Raw genomic sequence first — 19,525 nt, 5'->3', positions numbered from 1 at the left:
ATGGAATAAGCTTGGAAATTGTGTAAATGCTGAATCTTCTTTTTATTTCAGAAGCCAAAGCGCCTAAGGAGGAAGCTGCCAAGCCGAAAGGTCCCATCAAAGGTATAACCTTTCACCCTGTGAATTCCCAAACTCTCATTCAAGGGGAGAACATCGTCAAAATTTACAACAGTATATACTATTTAGAATTGATTCTGCTAAAACCAGTATGTCTTCTCATATTTCAAATAACCCACTTCTAATATTTGAGTGGGTATCATGTATATAACCAACTATATTTCATCATAATGAACCCTCTTGGTTCTTGGTTTCATTTTTCATAATATGGTATTTATACAGGACAGATAAAATAATGAAACATTAATCTGAATATTTTATATTTAGGATTAAAACTTGAGAAAATGAAGTACACTTATTATTCGCAGACTTCTTATGCCATCTCATTTTCTTTAGGCCTTCCCATTGCCTGGTCTTCAGTTTTTTGTTCATGCCTTCTATTATCTTTATGGCTGGGTTTATCTAGCAGGCAGGTAGGTGTGCACTCTGTGACTCCTATGGAAATGCCAAATCAACTTTTTATTTTATTTTGAATTAGGTGTGGCCAAAAAGACTCCTTCACCAATAGAAGCTGAAAGGAAAAAGTTAAGGCCAGGAAGTGGTGGGGAGAAACCACCTGATGAAGCCCCGTTCACATACCAGCTGAAAGCTGTGCCCTTGAAGTTTGTGAAAGAAATCAAAGACATCGTCTTGACAGAGGCAGAGTCTGTGGGCTCTTCTGCAATCTTTGAATGTCTAGTCTCCCCTTCCACTGCAGTCACATCCTGGATGAAAGATGGTAACAATATCCGTGAGAGCCCCAAGCACAGGTTCATCGCAGATGGTAAAGACAGAAAGCTGCATATCATTGATGTTCAACTTTCTGATGCTGGTGAATACACCTGTGTTTTACGTTTGGGAAATAAAGAAAAGACCTCCACAGCTAAACTTATCGTAGAAGGTAATTTGAGTCTTTTGAACTCATATGATCTGTGTTAAGTGTTATAAAGTAAACCTCAGTAGCAACTTTTATTATATTTTTGAGTTGAAACATCTGATTTCCAAATTTTATTTCATTGGAAAATTTTGAATGTGCTAAATTATATATTGAAATTCTCCACAGAACTCCCTGTGCGTTTTGTAAAAACGCTGGAGGAGGAAGTCACAGTGGTCAGAGGCCAGCCCTTGTATTTGAGCTGCGAGTTAAACAAAGAGCGTGACGTGGTCTGGAGGAAGGATGGGAAGATTGTGGTGGAGAAGCCTGGTCGAATTGTGCCAGGTGTTATTGGCTTAATGCGGGCACTGACCATCAATGATGCAGATGACACTGATGCTGGAACATACACAGTTACTGTGGAAAATGCCAACAATCTGGAATGTTCATCTTGCGTAAAAGTCGTAGGTTAGTACTTGGGAGGCTGAGGCAAGCGTATGACTTGAGCACAGGAGATCGAGACTAGTCTGGGCAACTTAATAAGACCTGTTTCAAAAACAAACAAATAAGAAACAAAATAAACAAAAAAGTAATTGGTTAGTTCTTTGCTAGGAAATTTTGTTCTGCTTATCATTACACTAAGAAAATAGGTGAAAGAATTTAGTTTCCCAGTATTTGAATATCAGAAATCTTGTACCTCATCTGAAGAAAGATAAGTATATCATAGCAGGTTATTTATTTCTGAAATTTGTGAAGGAAATTATTTCTATTACTTACTGGGATCCTAATCATTTTTCTTCTGACCTCATTTTCATACAGAAGTCATTAGAGATTGGCTGGTGAAACCTATTCGAGATCAGCATGTGAAGCCGAAGGGAACAGCTGTCTTCTCCTGTCACATCGCAAGGGATACACCAAATGTTAAGTGGTTCAAAGGATACGATGAAATTCCCTGGGAACCAAATGATAAGACTGAAATCCTGAAAGATGGAAACCATCTAATTCTCAAAGTTAAGAATGCTATGCCAGAAGATATTGATGAATATGCAGTGGAAATTGAAGGGAAAAGATATCCTGCCAAGCTGACACTAGGAGGTATAAAAATCTCACCTGTTATTCTGAAAGATAAATTTTGTATGCGCACTTAAGGCAAAATAATACACCAAACGTGAAAGCAAGCCACTGCTAGGTTGTTTAAAGCATTATTTTACTTTATCTCTGACCAATGCAGAACGTGAAGTTGAACTGCTTAAGCCAATAGAGGATGTCACCATTTATGAGAAAGAGAGTGCCAGTTTTGATGCTGAAATCTCAGAGGTAGACATCCCTGGACAGTGGAAGCTAAAGGGAGAGCTTCTAAGGCCCTCGCCTGTGAGTAACTTTCCATCTTAAGTTGTTAGTTACAGAAAATAACTGCATTCCATATGCAGGTTTGGTTTAGTAGTAGTGGAGTTATTCTGGGTTTCTAAAGTCTCAAAGAAGAGAAGGGATTTGGTCCATTATTTGTGGACAACTTAGACTAATATAGTAAAAGTTTTGGTAGAATATGTTTAGCTTACAATTATTAGTATTAATTCTTTTGGAGTGGTACAGGGGTTGGACTCAGAGCCTCATGCTTGCTAGGCACACACTCAGCCACTTGCACCATGCCCCCAGCCTTTATGAGTTAGTAATTTTCAGAAGGGTCCAATGCTTTTTGGCCAGGCTGGCCTGGACCATGAGCCTCCTACCATGCCCAGCTTGTCTGTGGCAATATGGTCTTGCTAACTTTTTGCCTGGGCTGCCCTTGAAATTCATTCCTCCCAGACGCTGCTGGGATTACCATTGTGAGCCACCATGCTTGGCCTATAATTTTTAAACTCTATAGAAATCTGTATCTAAAACATTTCTCCTCTAAGGAATTCATCTCATGCAAATGCTAATTAAAATCATTGTGTTTTCAGACTTGTGAGATCAAAACAGATGGCGGAAAACGCTTCTTGACTTTGCACAAAGTCAAACTAGACCAAGCCGGTGAAGTCCTCTACCAGGCACTTAATGCAGTTACCACCGCCATTCTGACAGTCAAAGGTATGCATGGGGCTTTTAGAACTCATGGAGTGGGCTCAACTTCAGTTCCTATCCCTCTGCATTCTGAAAAACCTCATTCTTAATGTTTGATTTCCAGAAATCGAACTTGACTTTGCTGTGCCTCTGAAGGATGTCACTGTTCCAGAAAAGCGACAGGCTCGATTCGAATGTGTCCTCACTCGGGAGGCAAATGTTATATGGTCTAAGGGACCTGATATAATCAAGGCGTCGGACAAATTTGATATCATTGCCGATGGAAAGAAACACATTCTTGTTATCAATAATTCTCAGTTTGATGATGAAGGGGTCTATACTGCCGAGGTAGAGGGAAAGAAGACCTCAGCACAGTTATTTGTGACAGGTGAGAAAAAGCAGATGAGACCTGATTGTGACATCCCTTGTGTGGGCACATTAAAGAGGGGTTTTAAGTTTTAAAAGTTATAAGCGACCATCAGCATCACTATTTTGCTTTCACAGTGTCACACACACACACACACAATAAAAATCCACTTTTAAGATGAGGAGAAAAGAGAATTTGAAAAACAGTAATAAATGTCATGTGAAATGGGTCCCTTGTAGCTAGCAGATTAGAATGGTATCTTTCTGTGGGTAAGTTGTGTTTCTGAATATATTACCCATGCTTGCATTGCAGGTATAAGACTGAAATTCATCTCGCCTCTTGAAGATCAAACAGTAAAAGAAGGTGAAACAGCAACTTTTGTTTGTGAACTTTCCCATGAAAAAATGCATGTTGTTTGGTTCAAAAATGACATCAAGCTCCACACAAGCAGAACAGTACTCATGTCCTCTGAAGGCAAGACTCATAAATTAGAAATGAGAGAAGTGACACTGGATGATATATCTCAGATAAAAGCTCAAGTCAAGAACCTGAGCTCCACAGCAAATCTGAAGGTCTTAGGTAAGATAGTCTGATGGTGGGGGAGGGCAATAAGTAAGTATCTTAGCCTGGTTATTCTTTAACAGACTTCAGTTTTTGCATTCTTCTGATGGTATGCTGGATGTCTTTGCAGAGGCTGATCCCTACTTCACTGTGAAGTTACACGATAAGACGGGAGTTGAGAAGGATGAGATCGTTCTGAAGTGTGAAGTGAGCAAAGATGTGCCAGTGAGATGGTTCAAAGACGGGGAAGAGATTGCACCTTCACTCAAACATTCCATCAAGTCAGACGGCCTGCGTCGCATCTTAAAGATCAAGAAGGCAGAACTTAAAGATAAAGGCGAATATGTGTGCGACTGTGGCACAGACACAACCAAAGCAAACCTTAATGTTGAGGGTGAGTTGCCCCAACTCTAACATTTACCATTTCTGACCCTGCAATTCACTTGTTCAGTCACATTAACAAAACTTTATATACTTTCAGCCCGACTAATAAAAGTGGAAAAGCCTCTGTATGGAGTAGAATTGTTTGTTGGTGAAACAGCCCGCTTTGAAATCGAACTTTCTGAACCAGATGTTCATGGCCAGTGGAAGTTAAAAGGGGTGCCTTTGACTGCTTCTCCTGTAAGTCAAAATTAGATAATCAGACAGGAGGGGTATTGCTTTTAGGTCAAAAAAAAAAAAGATGATATCTCTTGATGACTTGCAGGACTACCCATTTGTGTAAATAATGGTCTTTCCGTCTTTTCTCTCACTCTATTCAGGACTGTGAAATCATTGAAGATGGGAAGAAGCATGTTCTGGTTCTTTATAACTGTCAGCTGGATATGACTGGAGAGGTTTCCTTCCAGGCCGCCAATGCGAAATCAGCAGCCAATCTGAAAGTGAAAGGTACGGTCCACCTGTTGGAAACCCTTTTTATATCTTCTTTGCAAGCCTTTCTTGTAAGACCCTGAGTTAATCAGGGGGCATGGATGGAAGTATGTTCTAAATGGTCCTCATGGCCCTCTACTTCCAGAATTGCCACTTATCTTCATCACACCTCTCAGTGATGTTAAAGTCTTTGAGAAGGATGAAGCTAAATTTGAGTGTGAAGTATCCAGGGAGCCCAAAACATTCCGTTGGCTCAAAGGAACCCAGGAAATCGCAGGTGATGACAAATTTGAGCTTATAAAGGATGGCACTAGACATTCAATGGTGATCAAGTCGGCTGCTTTTGAAGATGAAGCAAAATACATTTTTGAAGCTGAAGACAAGCACACAAGTGGCAAACTGATCATTGAAGGTAAACAATTTTGTCAGATGGGCCACCATGAAAATGATTTTTTGCCTTTATTTTTATATTTCCTTATTAAAATGCTAGAATTAATAAGGGTTTTTTGTTTTTGTTTTTTGGGTTTTTTTTGCCTTGATAGGAATCCGGCTCAAATTCCTTACCCCTCTCAAGGATGTAACAGCCAAAGAGAGGGAGAGTGCTGTGTTTACTGTGGAGCTGTCCCATGACAACATCCCTGTTAGCTGGTTCAAGAACGACCAGCGCCTACATACCAGCAAGTTGGTCTCCATGCATGACAAAGGGAAAACACACTCAATCACATTCAAAGATCTGTCTATTGATGACACTTCCCAAATCAAAGTAGAAGCTATGGGGATAAGTTCAGAAGCTAAACTCACTGTGCTTGGTAAGTGCTTTTCAAAACTGAATTTTATTGCATTGAATTCAACAGAAGTTTGTGGAGCATCTATTATGTAAAATAATCTTCTGAGTATAATATGGCATGCAGGCAGTCCTGGTCCAGAAGACACTATCACATATGTCATCAGGCTTCTTTCTTTTTTTTGTTTTTTTTGTTTATTCATATGTGCATACAATGTTTGGGTCATTTCTCCCCCTATCCCTTGCCCCCTCTCTCTCCCCCCCTACCCCCTTGATTCCAGGCAGAAACAGTTTTGCCCTTATCTCTAATTTTGTTGAAGAGAGAGTATAAACAATAATAAGAAGGGACAAAGGGTTTTTGCTAGTTGAGATAGGGAGAGCTATATAGGGAAATTCCTAGCATTGCTTTCCTGTACATATGTGTTACATTCTAAGTTGATTCTTCTCAAACTAACCTTTTTTCTAGTTCCTGGTCCCCTTTTCCTATTGGCCTCTGTCGCTTTAAAGTTTTTGCATTAGTTCCTTTGCATTGAGGACATCAAATACTGTCATGTTTTTTGGGTCATCAGGGTTATTTCTAAAGCACTTTTCCTAAAAACTATGAAGACACTGAGGCAATCGAGACTATCTTAGACCCACAAAATGGCCCGTGAAAGTAAGAATTAGAATTCTTAACTACTTATTGAGCCCTGTCATGTTTAAAATGAGAATGTATACTTTCTCTTTCCTTTATCAAAATCATTTCAGAGGAATGTTTTTCAAGTTTCCCATATGAATGGATAGAGAATTTACCTTTATAAGCCCATTGTTTTTCTAGAGCTCTTCATATCAAGATTAAATATGAAGTCTGATGTAGAGAGACACTATTAAAGGAAAATGATTGATAGATTAAGAAAAAGAATGTGAGTCAGAAAGCTTAATGGTATAACAAGAGTTGTTAAGAAATTTAGAAAAAAATAATTAAGGAACATACACTAAAGTTAAATTGCTTACTGTCTTACAAACTATTATTAGTAACTTTAAAATAATAAAGATGGCTTAGATCTTAATAAATTCTGTGCACTGATTCCCTGTCTAATGCTTATTTTTTAACATAAACATAAATTATTGAAGAGTTGGTACAATTTTTAAATATACTCAGAATCTGTGAGCTGCCTCTTAAACTTTCTACAAGATTGTCAGTTTCCTAGCTGGGTAAATGGCATTTTTGCACTTCTTTTCTTGCAGAGGGAGATCCATACTTTACAGGAAAGCTTCAAGATTACACAGGCGTAGAAAAGGATGAAGTGGTTCTTCAGTGTGAAATTAGCAAAGCAGATGCACCAGTGAAATGGTTTAAGGATGGGAAGGAAATCAAGCCGTCTAAAAATGCTGTTATTAAGGCAGATGGCAAGAAGCGCATGCTGATCCTAAAGAAAGCCCTGAAATCAGATATTGGGCAGTATACCTGCGACTGTGGGACAGATCAGACCTCTGCAAAGCTTGACATTGAGGGTAAGGAAATTTCCATGACTTTCACTCTTGAAGCCACTAGGTGTTATTTCTGCCTCAGGCTAACGACAATGCTGACCCTTCACTTTTCCAGATCGGGAAATTAAACTGGTACGACCCCTGTACAGTGTGGAGGTGATGGAGACTGAGACAGCTCGCTTTGAAACTGAAATCTCTGACGATGACATCCATGCCAACTGGAAACTCAAGGGAGAGGCACTGCTCCAAACACCTGTAAGGCTATTTCTGAATGTGTCAACATTAAGAGGAGCAGTGTGAAATAGAAAAGGACAGGCAAAAAGTCAGAGTTGCTGTCAGATATTTAAAACATAGTGTCGGGTTCTCTATCAGACCTGAAGCCAAAAAGAGATATTGGGGTCTTTGAATGGGCGCAACAGTCACCTCTGAATTACTTCTGAGCCTGCACAGTATATGGTGTGTGTCTTCTATGATATTGATGATTGATTTAGAATTACACAGCTAAAAGCTGTCAGCTTTCTTTCTCTCTCAACACACACACACACAAAATCTCCTCACCACTTATTTGTAGCATCTTTTTAAGATACTATATCCTTAGAAAAAAAATCTCAAAGGCAAATTACTGACAATGAAACTTTTCTCTTTTTTGACATAGGATTGTGAAATTAAGGAAGAAGGCAAAATACATGTCCTTATTTTGCACAACTGCCGCCTAGACCAGACTGGCGGGGTAGATTTCCAAGCTGCCAATGTTAAATCTAGTGCCCACCTCCGGGTTAAGCGTAAGTATTACCTGTTTTTGCTGGAAATTAAATACGCACTTCTGCAGAAAATGAATATGTGTAAAATTAGTTGGAATTATTTATTTAATTAGAAAGCATTATTAAAGTACAAAAACTGGCTTTCTTGGATTGTCCTACTCTTGTAATCTTTTCATTCAAAGTAGATAAACAGACAGTAAGAATCTAGCTAAGAATTCTTGAAGACCACACCCCTCAAGTGGTTATGGAACTGAAGCACCACAGGGAAAACTTGTGCTGTGTGGGCATTTGGGCTCTAGAAGTGAGGCGGGGAGCTAAGCTCACATTTTTGGAAGGTGCAAAGTGGTTGATGGCTACAGACAGGCTATGTGACTGAGGGCCCCTTGTCCTCTCCCAATCAGAGTCTTAGTTATTTTGGAAGTCACATACCTTCTGTAGCAAGAGGAACTTGATGCCTGGCAGAAAGACAGATGCAACACACATTTCTTGCTGACTTTGTACATCCCAACGAAGGGGCTCCTACAAATACCAGCTCTCTGGCTACCAAGCCTCCCCTGCTCAGCACTGAGGGACCACGTTCACATGGGAGTTAAAACAGTGTCCAGTTCTGTGGTTCCTTCCTTCTTGAAGAAAGCAATCATGGAGATTAGAAACTAGGTCTACCTACTCTTTTGGAATTACAAAATGAGTAACACAAAGCTTTATCTTTCCTCCCCCAAAGCACGAGTAATTGGTCTTCTGAGGCCTCTAAAGGACGTCACCGTGACTGCAGGGGAAACAGCCACCTTTGACTGTGAGCTCTCTTATGAGGATATCCCAGTGGAATGGTATCTCAAAGGGAAGAAACTGGAGCCCAGCGATAAGGTAAAAAGCAAGCAATGGTTTCTTTGTTTCACCCTTCTTTTTTCCTTTGGGCTCTTCCATCTTCAATTACACTTTCCTTATTCTCTGCTCTTACCCCACCTCCACCTTTGCCTTTTCTCCTTCCTCTAGCCAGATTTCTGCTGAAACTAAGGCAGATTTTTTTTCCCCCAAAATTCTCTTGGATTTAACCTGATGAAATTTTTATAGAAGTAGAAATAAATTTTTTAAATACAATCAGGTTTTTAATTTTTTTTGAATAGAAGATAAACACTAATTAGCTGTCAACGCTAGCTTGTCTGATTAGCCAGAAGCCAGGGAAGACCAAAAGGGCTTTCTAACTACCACAGTGCAAATGACGTTTTAGGATAAATTCTCTCTATACTATCTAGTGCTCTGCATATAAGGGGTTTAAGAGAAGACTGGAATTCCATTTCAAGCAGTTGATCAAGTAGTTGAGATAACTTCTGGGCAGATTTGCACTTCCAGCATTTCTCCAATGCTATTTTTAACACTCAAGTGTTTCAGGCTGTGCAAATTCTGGAATGCAAGTAGACTATTTAAAGTGCAGCTGTGGTACTGACAAGAAGGAAGGGTGCTGTGATCATTCACATGTATGAGCGAGTGTACTTTAAGAAGTTTTGGTAAATAATCAGTTCCCAGGGTTAGTGTTTACTAACATTCTCTAGGCTCAATATTTTACCCATAAGTAAAAACTGAGGTAATTGTTCAGATCGGCTCAAAATACACTTTGCCTAAATTGACCTATGCATATTGTCTCCTCCCAAAATCAATATATTTGTTTAAATTATCTTGATAATTTATGTTTAATTTTGAATTCTTAAACTAAAATATACAGAATGTCCAGCATAGGTTGGAAAAAAGGACAGGATAGCCCATTGTTTTACGGCACTTTCTCCCAATATTTCAGAAATAATATTGGGTGCATATCAAGGCTTCAATTCAAATCAAACTTTGAGGACTTCAATATAATTAAAAAGGGATTCAATTTTACAAAGAACCACAAAGTATTTTGAAGTATTAGAAGACAATGCCTTTGAAAAAATGATTGAAAATAAAATTCTTTTTAAAAAAAACTAGTACCACTGAAGTAACAGTAATTCAATAACATTCCTCTGGTAGATGAGTTCTGCCTATCTTACAGACCAGTTGGTTTCCTTTTTTACCAATAAGTAAAAGTGCATTCCATCTGCAGCATGCGAATTAATTTACATGCCGGAAAACTCTCCTTATAGCAATAGTAATGTCTTCTAAATACTGAGCTGGGAAACAAGGTCATCTCCAACTTCAAGCTTATTGCTTTAAAAGACACATTTTTCCTATTAAGTGTGATTTAATTAATTTCATATCTAAAGGCAGAGAATTGTTTTACTTTTCACAATCCTTTCTAGATCTACAAATTTATGACACTGCTTAAGGATAAATTATATTATTCTTGTGTTACTAACTATCTTTTGTTCAGATTAGTAGCTTTTCAGTAAAAGGTGAGTTTCTATAACAAACAAAAAAGAAATAGCAACAAAAGAAAGAAAAGGTCAGTCTTAATGGTAATGTGAGAACTATACTATTTTAATTCAAAATGCAGATTTTTAAAATCTTGTTCACATCTTTACCTTCCCCCTCCCCCAATGTCCTTTGTCACTAAATTGTTTTCCTAAGGTTAGGATGGATTAGTATACAATAATTCTAGAGGCTCCTTTGTGTCTCCCTTGGCATAGGAATTTTAATCCTTTACTCTAGATGCCCCAAATACTTCATCCTTTTATGAACTTGCTCTTATATTACTTAAATGTCTGCTTAAAAAAGAACTTCAATGTAAACTAACTATAAAGTAATAAAGTCATTTTATTACATTTTATAGGTTTTGTTTAAATTAAGCCTATTAAAACAAACTTGATCTTGTCAATTTAATTTAGGTCTTTAATCTACACTTTTTGCAAAATCGCTAGCCTCCTAAACTTCAACAAATAAATACAGGTTATAGAAATAGGAAATGGATGAAGTAATTTTATAACTGAGCTATATTTTCCTTTTTTTTCCTCTCTCTTTCTCTCTCCTTTTGGCCTTTATTCCAAGAAAGGACTGCTAAATCCTAAAAGGCATTTGATAGTTTTGTATTTAAAATTACAATACAAAATTTTTGTATTTAAAACTTTGTTTGTTCTGTAATAATGCTTACTGTAGTATAGCAGTTTGCTTCCATTATAAATTACTATTCTAAAAGGATAACCTCTATAATTATCCTTACATAATCTACCACAAAAATCTTTGGGATTCATTTGATTGGTTTGTTTTTATAGCTGTTCATTTTCCTTTTTTTTTTTTTTTATTTTAACATAGTTAAGGCTAAGGACATTAATTTTATTTAATTCACTTTTTTTTTTTTTTTTTTTTTTTTTTTACTAAAGAGGAGGCCCTATAAACACCTAAGCATTTACCTTATTCAAAAGGTTCCTGCACATTTTTTTCTTTTTTATTTGTTTATTCCTATGTGCATACAGTGTTTGGGCCATTTCTCCCCCCTACCTCCTCCCCTTCCCCCCCACCCTCCTTCACTTCCAGGCAAAACCTGTTCTGCCCTTATCTCTAATTTTGTTGGAGAGTATAAACAATAATAAGAAAGACAAAGTGTTTTTGCTAGTTGAGATAAGGATAGCTATACAGAGAGATTCCTAGCATTGCTTCCATGCACAAGTGTGTTGCATTCTAAGTTGATTCATCTCTAAATGTCCGTTTTTCTAGTTCCTGATCATTTATTTTTTATTTACTTACTTTTCTGTGTGTGTGTGTGGTGGTTGGGATGGAATTCAGTCTTGTGCATGCTAGGCAAGCTCTACCACTTGAGCTATACCTTCAGCCCTGACATGTTATTGATAAGGGCTATGCTCTGAGCAATATACTTGGTGGCAGAGAATATTCTAGAGTAGTCTCCAAATAATTCAGTTGATAAAGCAATGTGTTGGTAGATAAGATATATACATACATGGATTACAAATGGAAACTTTTTTTAAATAGTCTTAAGTATGTTCAAAATTTATATCGAAGCATCATTAAAAATAATTTTTCCCATTCAATTATGATGTCTTTAAATAACTGGTAGCTGTGTTCCTAAGACATTATGTCAGTTTCCCGCTCCTATCTGTTTATTGTTCATTGTTATGGTTTTTGGATGCTTTCAGTTATTAAGGTAATTATATGAATAGCAATGTTCTGCTGTTAAATAACGAAAACACCTTTTGGTGAAATATTATTCCTGATTCTTTCTTTTACATAATAAATAGTTCTATTATGGGAAAAAAAAGAAAAAAAAAAAAACCTTTCACATAATCCTTAACTCTAGATAACTCTTAATCAGGGCAAAACAACCTCAATGACAGGGAACAGCTTTTTAGGCATTTTAGATAAACAGGTCTGCATCACCCCCAATCATCTGTCTTTACTTCCAGGATGACCCCATCTGTAGTACCACTGATTTTCCCAGTACTAATAATGCTCAAACCCTGCAAAGGGGGAGAAAAGTCAAGATCTTCATTTACAGTTCTGAACAAAATTTAAAAATCACATAAATTATTTTAATGACAGGTCTAATTGGGTTGCAAAATAAATTTAATTGCTAAAATAAATGGGATGAAGAATTCTAGCTAATTGTTGTGTGGTAAATACATTGAATTTAGAACATAAGATTTACCTTCAGAAAAAAGAAAAAGAAAATCTACTTTCAGTTTACCATTTCCAATCATTTTTCTTTCCTTTTAGCCTTTCTAAGTTCTTTCTTTCTATATACAAATCCAGTAGCAGAATGAGGCAAATATACATTGATAAGTACATATATTTTCACAAGATCATAAATATAAACAAGTTGGCCTAGGCAAGGTCAACATAAAAGGTCACCTAGTCATTATGCAAAGGTAACTGTGAAAAACTAAAATTCTCTTAAAGGATTTGAAACTATTGGTTAAGTCGTATAAAATACATTTATGCTATATGTATGATTATAAACAACTTGGGTAGCACTATTTTAAACTGTTTAAACAAATTAAGTGAACCTATATATTGCACTGATGTTTCACATATATTTTAAACTGCACTTTTCTAAAACACATCCAGGTGGTCACACGTTCAGAAGGAAGAGTTCATACACTTACCCTGAGGGATGTGAAGTTAGAAGATGCTGGTGAAGTCCAACTAACAGCAAAGGATTTCAAAACTCAAGCCAATCTCTTTGTGAAAGGTAATTACAAGGTTTATTCTTAAATATGCATGTAATTTAGAGCTTCATAAATAATGCCAACTCTCAGTTTTTTCTATGAGTTACCATATATCACCAAAATCAACCAAATATCCAAAAGTCTAATTTAGTTTTTGGTCCTAACAAAATACTTCATAGATTATTCTTTTAAGCCAAAATTGACTGCCAGAAGGTTTACTTCCTCTTTCTGTCCATATTGTTTTTATTGCATATTTGACTAATTCAAAAAACAGCTGGAGGAAGAATTATTATCCATTACTTTATTACCAAGAGTTGGCCATTATTTCCTTGATGTTTCATAGTTTTTAAGAATAATTTTCCTCTTTATGTACAAATAATGATTAATCATCATTATTAGAGGAAAACATTTGAGTGGAAACTAATCTTATAAATGATCAAACTTAGAACATAGAAAACTCTGGAGATGCCAGAGGAAAATGAGGAGGTACTGGAACTCTTGGAGAAGGGAAGGAGCAATTCACTGGCTAATGAGTCTGATTGTTTCAGAACCCCCAGTTGAATTCACTAAGCCTCTTGAAGACCAGACGGTCGAAGAGGAAGCTACAGCAGTACTGGAGTGTGAAGTATCCAGAGAAAATGCAAAGGTGAAATGGTTCAAAAATGGGACAGAAATCCTCAAAAGCAAGAAGTATGAAATCATCGCTGATGGCAGGGTCAGAAAACTTATTATACACAACTGTACCCCAGAGGATATCAAAACATACACTTGTGATGCTAAAGATTTTAAGACTTCCTGTAACCTGAATGTCGTGCGTAAGTACTCTTACACAGGACTTGTTATTTGCAACTCTTTATAACAAACAAACAAGGAAAAACACTTTTTGCATGTTCTTCTTGGCCTAACTGCATTTCTTGGCAAATTATAGCATCAATATTGACCTAAACTGATACTTTACGTGTTTTACAAAAAGTCCTTATGCAATATCTAGTCTTATAAAAGACATCAGTCACCTGCTGTGCTTTTTTCTCACTGCATAGTAAGCAGATGCACTCTTTGTCTATATGGGGTAAGCCTGCTGTATGAAAATTCTGATATGAATGAGAACAAACTGAATGAAAAAGAAAAGTTAGGAAACCCTCATTTAAAAAAAAGAAAGTGAAAGTGATTTCCATTTGGAAGGAAAATGAAAATTCAAGCATGGGGAACAGCTAGAGTGAGCATGAAATGTGCTTGAATGGGAGCAGACTTGGGTCTACTACAATATAATGATAAGGCCCATTCACATAACTCAATTTCTGAGAAGAAGAAAGGTTAAGAAGCTGGAGCAAGGCCTGGATCCTTTGAGTCCTGCATTCTTTGAAGGAAGAGCTCTAATGGTTTTTAGCATTACTTCTCTCTCTGGTGAAAAACAACATCTTTTTTTCAAAATGCCCCATGCTAACTCATTTCTTTCATCATTCATTTGTCCAGTGAAGACATTTCTCAGTGCATACTTCTGTGCAATATTTGTTTGGTATAGTTGCTTCTCATCTGTCAACAGCTAAAACCTAGTGGTTTTGATTGTGCATGCATCTCATACTGTGTTATTCTTCCCATTTTGTGGTTACTCAGCTTTACTTGTAGTCAGAGTAGCTTCTTGGGTCTCCTTTGTCCCCTTGTCATCTTTGAGGAGGCCCAGCTGCAATGGTACATCAGCCAGCATTTGCCCAAAATCTCACTGATTAAGAAGGACCACATTGGAAAGGACTCACAAAGAGCTCCAAAAGAAGGAAGGGCAACAAGGAAGCTCCCCGATCCTATATAGCAGCTGAATGAATTCTGGAGATAAATAAAACAGATGTAAAAAACCAAATCATCCTCCCACACAAATTCCATTGTTTGCTGGGCTAATAGATTTTATGACTCACTTCTATGTGACACCTTTGAAGCTGAGGTGTTTTTTTTTTTAAGTTGAACTGTATGACTTTAATTACATTCATACCTGTTTGCCATAGACAAGGCTGGTCATAGTGCTTCAAGCTGTGTTATCTTTGAATTCTACTAATTTCTCAAAGACTGTGCTGGCTGCCTTAAATAAGATAATGTTTCTTTTCTACTGGTGTTTCCTGTGACATTATCTTTCAATTCTGGCACAAAAACAATGAAGATTTTTCTTTCAGTTATCATTCAAAAAAACTGAGATGGACATATAGCATGCTACATAATTGTCAGTTCTAACCTATTAAGATGGAAAGTCTCTGCAAAAGACACTTTTCTTAAGGTGTACCGTGGTAATTTCAGAATAACTTCCAGCAACCTCGTTTTGAATTCTGATGACATTCTCTTGCAGCTCCTCATGTGGAATTCTTAAGACCACTCACTGATCTCCAAGTTAAAGAAAAAGAAATGGCTCGGTTTGAGTGTGAAATTTCCCGGGAAAATGCTAAGGTCTGTGATTATATACCTGTTATTTTGTACTGTCGAATAACTTTATGTATACATTTGGTCTATCCAAAATTGAAGAAAAAAGGAAGAAGAAAGAATCAATTAGTTACTTTTCTCAGATCATTATTTTACTTTTTTTGGCAGTACTGTGATTTTAACTCAGGGCCTTGTACTAGCAGGCACTCTACCACTTGAGCTACACCCCCCAGCCTTACTTTATTTTAAAGATTGTTTTAGTATAAAATATGTACTTAATTCTTCTCCTTTTAGTGTTATTTCAAGTAACTTGATGTTACTTGAAAAACATTGGCCTCACAATCAAGAGATTTAAATATTATTTTTTGAACCATATGGAATTGCTCTTTTCTTAGATCAAATATAATCAAATATCAGCAACTTCACATTTAACTACATGCTTCTGGTTACTATTACCTATCATTGGCAAGTTCCTTCACCTGTGAGTCTCAGTTTCCACATCAAAGGAGTTGGTCTATGTGACTGCTAAAGCCATCTATGACTCTAAACTTATATAATCCTATTATTTCTTATTTTTATTAGAATATATGCATTATATTGGGGAGATTCATGGTGAAAATTCCAGTTAGGCTTATATTGTACATTAGATAAATCACTCCCATCGTCTCTCCCCTTCAACCCTCTCCCTGCCAATCCTATTATTTTTAATAACTGATTATTGTTCTTTTGGGGAGACATCACAAACCAATATCATAATGTCTGCTTTGCTAACTTCAATGTTGGCAAGATTTTTTTGCAAAGACAGCTGCTGCTTCCAAAAGGATCAAAATGTGTTACTCTTTTAATTGGTAAATTTGTTCTTGTTTTTCTAATTATATTTATATCTTGGTCCTTCTTTGTATTATAAAGAGTAAAGATGGTTGCTTTCAGAAAAATTCAGAATCATAGTTCCTTTTAGGGATATCCATGAGAAGGAACACCATAAAAACTGATAATCTTATTTACCTTAACCATAGGTTCAGTGGTTTAAAGATGGTGCTGAAATTAAAAAGGGCAAAAAATATGACATCATATCTAAAGGAGCAGTACGCATTCTTGTCATCAACAAATGTCTACTGAATGATGAGGCAGAATATTCCTGTGAAGTAAAGACAGCAAGAACTTCTGGCATGCTTACAGTCCTAGGTAAGAGAGAAGGCTTTTTTACTGAAAAAAAAAATAGTAATTTTTTGTTAAGAAAAAAAATAGTAATTTACAGTTTAATTGAATTTTTTTTTATTCTTCTTGCAGAAGAAGAAGCTGTCTTTACAAAGAATCTTGCCAACATTGAAGTTAGCGAAACAGACACTATAAAACTTGTTTGTGAAGTCTCTAAGCCTGGAGCAGACGTGATTTGGTACAAAGGGGATGAAGAGATCATTGAAACAGGAAGATATGAAATACTTGCTGATGGAAGGAAGAGAATCCTAGTCATTCAGAATGCTAACCTTGAGGATGCGGGCAGCTATAACTGTCGACTCCCAAGTTCTCGAACTGATGGCAAAGTCAAAGTACATGGTATGAAAATCACAATGAATAACATTTTATCTTTAACATTCATATCTGTTATATTTAAGGCACAAATGCATAAGTTTTCAATATCTTGCACCTTTTTCTTTCTAGAACTTGCTGCTGAATTTATCTCAAAGCCTCAAAACCTTGAAATACTCGAAGGAGAAAAGGCAGAATTTGTCTGCACTATATCAAAGGAAAGCTTCGAAGTCCAGTGGAAGAGGGATGATCAGACACTTGAATCTGGAGATAAATATGACATTATTGCTGATGGCAAAAAGAGGATCCTAGTTGTGAAAGATGCCACATTACAAGATATGGGTACTTATGTAGTCATGGTTGGGGCTGCCAGAGCAGCAGCTCACTTGACAGTAATTGGTAAGTCTGTTCTTGCATTTTGGGTTTGTTGTATTTGTATCTACCACTTTGGTCTTTCTTCATGCTATAAAGTCTTGTTTATTGCTTTCAGAAAAACTCAGGATCATCGTTCCTCTTAAGGACACCCGTGTGAAGGAGCAACAAGAAGTTGTCTTCAACTGTGAAGTCAATACTGAAGGTGCCAAAGCCAAATGGTTCAGAAATGAAGAAGCCATATTTGATAGTTCAAAATATATTATTCTCCAAAAAGACCTGGTCTATACCCTCAGAATTAGAGACGCACGATTAGATGACCAAGCCAATTATAATGTGTCTCTGACCAATCACAGAGGTGAAAATGTTAAAAGTGCTGCCAATCTAATAGTAGAAGGTAAGTAACTTATATGATATCAGAGATTTTCCCCATCAATTTCTATTATAAAAACAATTGAAGTCAACATTATTCTTTTCCTTTGCCATAGAGGAAGATCTTAGGATTATTGAACCTCTTAAAGATATTGAGACAATGGAGAAGAAATCTGTCACATTCTGGTGCAAGGTGAATCGTCTCAATGTAACACTAAAGTGGACCAAAAATGGGGAAGAAGTGGCTTTTGACAACCGTATATCATACAGAATTGATAAGTACAAGCACTCTCTAATTATCAAAGACTGTGGTTTCCCAGATGAAGGTGAATACATTGTCACTGCTGGACAAGATAAATCCGTTGCTGAGCTGCTTATCATAGAAGCCCCAACAGAATTTGTGGAACACCTGGAAGACCAGACAGTCACGGAGTTCGATGATGCTATCTTCTCCTGCCAGCTCTCCAGGGAGAAAGCCAATGTAAAATGGTATCGAAATGGGAGAGAAATCAAGGAAGGCAAAAAGTATGCAAAAAATACCTTGATTCTCTTTCTGCAGATATATGTACATTTTTGACAATTTAGCAGTCATTGGGCAAGCTAATCACCAATTGAATCTCTTCTTTAGATACAAATTTGAAAAAGATGGAAGTATCCACAGACTCATTATAAAAGACTGCAGGCTGGATGATGAGTGTGAATATGCTTGTGGAGTAGAAGACAGGAAGTCTCGAGCTAGGCTTTTTGTAGAAGGTATGAAGAAAAAGAATAATTCTAATATTATTGACCAATTTTAACTAACACTAACAAAATACCAGCATATTTATATTTATTTCACATTTTCTTTCTAGAAATCCCTGTTGAGATCATCAGGCCTCCTCAAGATATTCTCGAAGCCCCGGGTGCTGATGTTGTCTTTTTAGCTGAACTCAACAAAGACAAGGTGGAAGTCCAATGGCTAAGAAATAACATGATTGTTGTCCAGGGTGACAAACACCAGATGATGAGTGAAGGAAAGATACACAGACTACAGATTTGTGATATTAAGCCCCGTGACCAGGGTGAATACAGATTTATTGCCAAAGACAAAGAAGCCAGAGCTAAACTTGAACTGGCAGGTAAGTTTAGCCAATAAAAAAACAGGTTCACCCCAAATGTCTTCCCAGACCTAAAGACAGACCCATACGCATCTGCTCTCCAACCTCTGTGGGGCTCATTCTGACCCAAGATATCCAGGTAGGGTGTCATGATGGAAAAGCCATTAGTGTATCTCTTGTACCTAAGAAAAGGTTCATCTTATTTATCTTGAACCATATATGCAGTGCTTTCTCTATGGAAAAAACCAAAACCAGGTTCCATACTTTTCTAAATCCTGTGTTATTATTTTGGGTGAAGAATGGATGCCTTATAATTTTATACCATCTTCAACCCTGCATTTTCCAGAAGCTGATAATTTGGGGAAAGGGGAAGCTATTATAACTCTAAGACAGTTCTTCTCTGCTGTAAAGTTACGGTGATATACTTCCAAGGTTATGCTACCAATATTTGTTAATAAATACATCATAAAGTAGTCTGACTATAGTGCATAAGTCAAAAGCACTCACATGTCACCTTTCTCACTAGCTGCACCTAAAATCAAGACAGATGACCAAGACCTGGTGGTTGATGTTGGCCAACCTCTGACAATGGTGGTGCCGTATGATGCCTACCCCAAAGCAGAAGCTGAGTGGTTTAAAGAAAATGAACCTTTATCTTCAAAAACTGTTGATACTACAGCTGAACAAACTTCTTTCAAAATTTTAGAAGCCAAGAAGGGAGACAAGGGAAGGTATAAAATTGTGCTTCAGAACAAACATGGAAAAGCAGAAGCATTCATTAATTTACAAGTTATTGGTAAGCCCTTGGGTGACTTACACTAGATTGGCATTGCAA

General features: G+C 36.9%; 1 protein-coding gene across 2 annotated transcripts in view; it reads left to right on the top strand.

Moving 5' to 3' along the window:
* Positions 1 to 19,525, top strand: part of Ttn (titin) — a 270,679-nt gene that overhangs the window by 158,875 nt on the left and 92,279 nt on the right. For both annotated transcript variants that reach the window (XM_074071183.1, XM_074071182.1), the window contains 28 exons: positions 52 to 102; positions 596 to 997; positions 1,160 to 1,438; positions 1,790 to 2,065; positions 2,202 to 2,341; positions 2,914 to 3,040; positions 3,138 to 3,401; positions 3,693 to 3,959; positions 4,072 to 4,335; positions 4,423 to 4,562; positions 4,703 to 4,829; positions 4,957 to 5,223; positions 5,354 to 5,620; positions 6,823 to 7,089; positions 7,181 to 7,320; positions 7,721 to 7,847; positions 8,548 to 8,690; positions 12,816 to 12,939; positions 13,465 to 13,731; positions 15,249 to 15,346; positions 16,336 to 16,504; positions 16,610 to 16,876; positions 16,982 to 17,248; positions 17,340 to 17,618; positions 17,710 to 18,118; positions 18,222 to 18,346; positions 18,445 to 18,711; positions 19,217 to 19,486. In XM_074071183.1, the coding sequence (XP_073927284.1) occupies positions 52 to 102; positions 596 to 997; positions 1,160 to 1,438; positions 1,790 to 2,065; positions 2,202 to 2,341; positions 2,914 to 3,040; positions 3,138 to 3,401; positions 3,693 to 3,959; positions 4,072 to 4,335; positions 4,423 to 4,562; positions 4,703 to 4,829; positions 4,957 to 5,223; positions 5,354 to 5,620; positions 6,823 to 7,089; positions 7,181 to 7,320; positions 7,721 to 7,847; positions 8,548 to 8,690; positions 12,816 to 12,939; positions 13,465 to 13,731; positions 15,249 to 15,346; positions 16,336 to 16,504; positions 16,610 to 16,876; positions 16,982 to 17,248; positions 17,340 to 17,618; positions 17,710 to 18,118; positions 18,222 to 18,346; positions 18,445 to 18,711; positions 19,217 to 19,486 (6,090 nt within the window). The remainder of the gene's footprint in view (positions 1 to 51; positions 103 to 595; positions 998 to 1,159; positions 1,439 to 1,789; positions 2,066 to 2,201; positions 2,342 to 2,913; positions 3,041 to 3,137; positions 3,402 to 3,692; positions 3,960 to 4,071; positions 4,336 to 4,422; positions 4,563 to 4,702; positions 4,830 to 4,956; positions 5,224 to 5,353; positions 5,621 to 6,822; positions 7,090 to 7,180; positions 7,321 to 7,720; positions 7,848 to 8,547; positions 8,691 to 12,815; positions 12,940 to 13,464; positions 13,732 to 15,248; positions 15,347 to 16,335; positions 16,505 to 16,609; positions 16,877 to 16,981; positions 17,249 to 17,339; positions 17,619 to 17,709; positions 18,119 to 18,221; positions 18,347 to 18,444; positions 18,712 to 19,216; positions 19,487 to 19,525) is intronic.

This window comes from Castor canadensis, chromosome 4 (assembly GCF_047511655.1).
Source record: "Castor canadensis chromosome 4, mCasCan1.hap1v2, whole genome shotgun sequence".
NCBI classification, from domain to species: domain Eukaryota; kingdom Metazoa; phylum Chordata; class Mammalia; order Rodentia; family Castoridae; genus Castor; species Castor canadensis.
This window is presented reverse-complemented; position numbering and strand designations above follow the sequence as displayed.